The 4,533-nt window shown below is 46.7% G+C and overlaps 1 protein-coding gene across 2 annotated transcripts in view; it reads right to left on the bottom strand.

Moving 5' to 3' along the window:
* LOC101629058 (chromosome unknown open reading frame, human C9orf156) overlaps positions 1 to 4,533 on the bottom strand; it is a 12,507-nt gene that overhangs the window by 1,425 nt on the left and 6,549 nt on the right. For both annotated transcript variants that reach the window (XM_004677491.2, XM_012721663.1), the window contains exon 4: positions 1,691 to 2,344. In XM_004677491.2, coding sequence (XP_004677548.1) covers positions 1,691 to 2,344 — 654 coding nt within the window. The remainder of the gene's footprint in view (positions 1 to 1,690; positions 2,345 to 4,533) is intronic.

Below are 4,533 nucleotides of genomic sequence, written 5' to 3'. Positions count from 1 at the left end.
TTGCTGTGCTTTAACCCGCTGCGCCACCAGGGAGGGCCGCAATTTAATTTTTAAAAATACTATCCATACAAAACTTTAAAAACTAACCGTGACTTGGTTTTTAATAGCTACAAACATCTTAAAGGGCTGGAAGGCCAGGCCCTTTCAGGAAGGCAAATGCTTTCAACAATTTTAAAACAATGTTTTCTGTGAAAAACATCATCAGGGGTTCATAGTAGGTCTTTCTCCTTCTAAGAATTAATCCCACTTTTAGCAAACAGTCAAAAATCAGCCTGGGCTAAGTCCAGTAAATAAGCTGAAAAGGCCATTGCATACAACTACTGGAGAGAAACCCAGGACCAATTACACAGCGTAAGATTCCTTTACTGCGCTGCTCATGAAATGACTCTAGGGCCACTGAAAACCAGAATGATCCAAAATGATCACTCTTCAGTGACGGCCTGGCTGACTGACTCCAGAAGTCTTCCCCATCTCCGCCCTACTCCCCAAATCAGAATCCCCTCCTGTGTGTGCCCACGGCGCTTTGCCCAAGCCTCTATTCTTGAAGCAACCCCCTACATAGCAGTGTCTGTCATCTTTTCTAGAATCTGAACTTTCTGAAGTCATTTCTTATTTCTGTACTGGCTCTAAATTCTGTTGTCTGTTGAAAATCTTTCCTGTTTTTTTTTTAAATTCTATTTCATAGTTTCCATTTTTAGCCTTGTTTTTAATCAATAAGGCAGACTGATTATAACACATAAAATCTCGCTCAGCACTGTCATTTGAAAAATCGTAAGACTTTGAAAGTAGGAAGCATTCAACAATAATCCCAAGACAAGGACAAATGCAGACAAAATGTCTTGCAACACCACTGCTCTGTTCCACCACAAAATCCATTTACAACTGACCTTTTTCCTGCCATCAACGGTATACCGTGATGGGATAAACTTCATAAGCAAAACTGTTTAAATAAAGAGCCCAATTTAAAAATCAAATATTTCGCTTAAAACAAAGACTTAGGAAAGAATGAGACAACCCTCGAGTGGCAGGTGAAACTGCTATCATCTTGGCAACTGGCTACTTCTACTAGGGTCACGAGACCACCTCCTAACAGCCCCTTCCCTCCTGCCACCGCAGCGTGGGGCCTGCTGCCGACTGTGCACACAGGCAACAGCAAGTGTCAGGAACCACGTGTCCAACAGTTCTATGGCAGAGCCCCGTGGCCTCTCCTTGACTGGCTGTGAAGTACTTGTCTCTAGGGCTGGGGCTCAGGGGGACTGCGCTGCGTGGAGACTCCTTCTGGGTTTCTAGAACCTGGGCCAGAGATTGAGCTATCAGCCACCCAAGATTTAGAGATTCTAGCCTAGTAAGACTGCAGAAAAAGCTGAGTCTATGTAATATAGGACAAGTACTGTTTAGCTTCTGCATGCTGTCTGAAGACTCCCAGAACCACCACCAGGCAGGCCCAAGGTGCTAGATCAGCCACCCTCAGCAATTTTCCTGAGTGCACAGGCCTCTCAGTGCCACCCAGGCAGGTGCTGAATGAAAGTCGACAGATGATGGTGTTGCCCAAACATTACATTAGACGCCTGTATGTCTTTGCACCCAGACATACTACAACACTCCAGATAACTGCCCTTGGGAAAGAAAAACTGGGATAAATCTAGCCAAAGCTCATCTCTCACTCAGAAACGAAAAGAACCCAGTTCACCTTCTGAACTCAGGTGCCCCAGGTCCCTCGCTGCATGAGGAGTGAACCTGACTTCCAAGGGGGTCACGGGGGCCTCCCGCACCCAGGCAGGCACCGCACTGCTCCGAGCTGCCTCAGCCATGCTGGGAGGAGGGGGAGGCCCCTGCAGCGCCACATCCTTTCCTGGCGTGGCCGCGGCTTCTCTCCCACTCGGGTGGCTCTTGTCCACGCTTCCCTCTGAGGTGCTCTTCTCCAGGTGACATGGGCTGTCACGGTCTCCCGCCACGAAGGAACTCTGGTCTCCTCTTGACTCTACACCCAAATCTGCTCCCAACTCCCTGTGCTTAGGTGGGTATTGTAGGACATTTGCTGTCTCGTCGTGTTTCGAGCTGTTTCTTCCTGAAGTTCTGGCTTCACCTGGATATTTCAAATTCTCCTCCGTGCGACTGTGTGGCTGTGCTTCATCCCACCCTGACAGCTGCTGCTGGTTGCAGCTCGCAGTCTTGCTGTCAGGCTGGAACTCAGTGTGTGGTTTATGTTGGTGATACTGTGAATCAAAATTCCCTAGGGGCTCAACCAAGCTTTGTGGCGAGTCGTAATCGGCTATATAGGGCTTTATGTCTAGTACGGGCGTGCCATGGATCATGTCGATTCCCGAAAGGTAAACAGTGCCACCTATGATGGGAAAAACATCCTCTTAGCAATAGTTAACAATGATGAATGGGGCAAACAATCCAAAAACCAATACCACCTGCTTATGCCTCACCAGCTCACAATTCTCTCAGGCACCAGGCTCTCTTACACTCGGCACCACTACATATCTTCCTGCCTGGACCCCATCCTCTTACTTAGCTGTCAAACTCGACCTTGCTCTTCAAGGCTCTCACATAAACCTCGTCTACAAGGTTTATGTAGACATCTCTTCTAGTCATCTTCCCTAGGGGTTCCACAGAAGAAACTGTGCACCAACCTCTGCCAGGGTCCTTTCCACATGGTCTGTCAATGACCTGTTTAGAGTCTGTCCAGGGAAAGTGAGCAGAACCTCAAGCACTGGGAGGAGCCAACTCATCTTTGCAGCACTGACGCTTATAACTCTGTTTCAGATACAGCAGAGTCTTAACACCTGTCTGTGCACCAAAAGGGCTTTCACTGTGGCAAACAGTCTCTAAGGACCCTCTGATGGCACACCTTGGTATTCACGCCATGGCACAATCCTCTCAAGTGTGACCTGAGAGAACTCCAGTGACTGTGCTGTGTACATAACACTTCCGTACTTCCTGGCAGACTCACTCGAGACACACTCTCTGTGGGTTTGATGAAGCAGGAAGCCACACTAGAAAGTTCACGTGGCAAGGAACTATGGAGGGCCTTCGAGCACCATGGATGGCTTCAGAAGCTGAGGGCAGCCACCAGCTCACAACCAGCAGGAAGCTAGGGCCCTCAGTGCCACAAATACAAGGAAGTGAATTTTGCCAACATCCAAAGGGAACTTGGAAGCAAATTCTTCCATAGTCAACCCCCACATAAAAACTCATCCCAACAACTGACACCTTAATTGCAAGTCTGATGAGAGGCCTTCACCGAGGACCCAGTTCAGTTATGTCCAAATTCCCGAAAAACAATAGTGTTTCTAACACATCTTCAGTGTGCATTGCTTAATCTGAGAATATGCAGCAACGAGAAATCAAATGCTTCATGAAGTCTCAAATACTTAAGGAGAGTGTAAGTCACCCTTATGAAATACCACAGACAAGACTCCTGCTGTCTACACAGCTGCCGTCCAGTTCCTGCTACTGGTACAGTATCTGCTAACTTCGTACTTGAGAAAATGGCCAAATGAGAATCAAAAAACTGCATGTGATTACATTTATCAGTAATTCTTTCTCCGCTTAAGAAAAGAGAGCAAAGGACTCTGATTTCTAAAACACACTTCCTGTAAATGAGCCCAGGATTTCAGAAAGAATTTTGTACTCTTACATGGTAGATTACACCTAACAGTGTAGGAAAGAAAGGCACTGGAGCACACATGGAGCTTGGAGTCAGACAACTGCCTGGCTGGATGTTACTTGGCAAGTTACCCAACATCAAAGAATTCCTGTTCTCTTAGCCATAAAACTCACACAGTCACTGTGAAATACCCTACATGAACACTCCTTGTAAACTATGATGCATCAAAAGGACACTTGTCATCACTGTGACCCTCAGTGTCCGCAGTGCTACTGTTTGCCTTTCTTTCGCCTTTCTGATTTGACCTCCCCCGTGAGGATATTAAGTTCTCCTACAGGCAGGGATGTTTAACTGATATGTTTGCCACTCTGCCCCAGCATCTTGGACAATGCTTGACACATCATCAGTGCTCAAGAAAATATGTATGGGTTGCACAGATGAGCATAAAATGTTCCAGTACTGTTACCCAAGTTGGTCAGCTACCAGAAATGCATAAAACTCAGGTAGGTCATTCTTTTCCTGAAAAATTTACCCAAACCCCAGCTGAGTATAATCGAACAGCAAAATTCAAATTTGGGGAAAGAACAAGCAAAATCACTGCTCACATCAATTTAGTATTCAATAGCCAAAAAAGTAACCTTGAAAGTTTTTGTCTCGGCCCTCCCTGGTGGTGCAATGAGTTAAAGTGCAGAATTATGAAGCTGTCTGAAGCCACGGCAGCATGAGTTCAATCCTCAGCCATGGAGTTGACCCAGATGGTCTGGCTGACCTGCCTGCTGCTCCCCTCAGAAGTGCACTTTGTCAATCTGCCTGCTCTGCTCCCCACTCTGTCTCTGGTGAATCCTCTCACCCACTGCACCTCTGGCCTGTACCCCAGTTCTTGCATGCATAAAGGTAAATAAATCTTTTTTTTTTTT

The sequence above is a fragment of the Condylura cristata genome, unplaced genomic scaffold, assembly GCF_000260355.1.
Source record: "Condylura cristata isolate star-nosed mole 26May11 unplaced genomic scaffold, ConCri1.0 scaffold00006, whole genome shotgun sequence".
Taxonomy (NCBI): Eukaryota; Metazoa; Chordata; class Mammalia; order Eulipotyphla; family Talpidae; genus Condylura; species Condylura cristata.
This window is presented reverse-complemented; position numbering and strand designations above follow the sequence as displayed.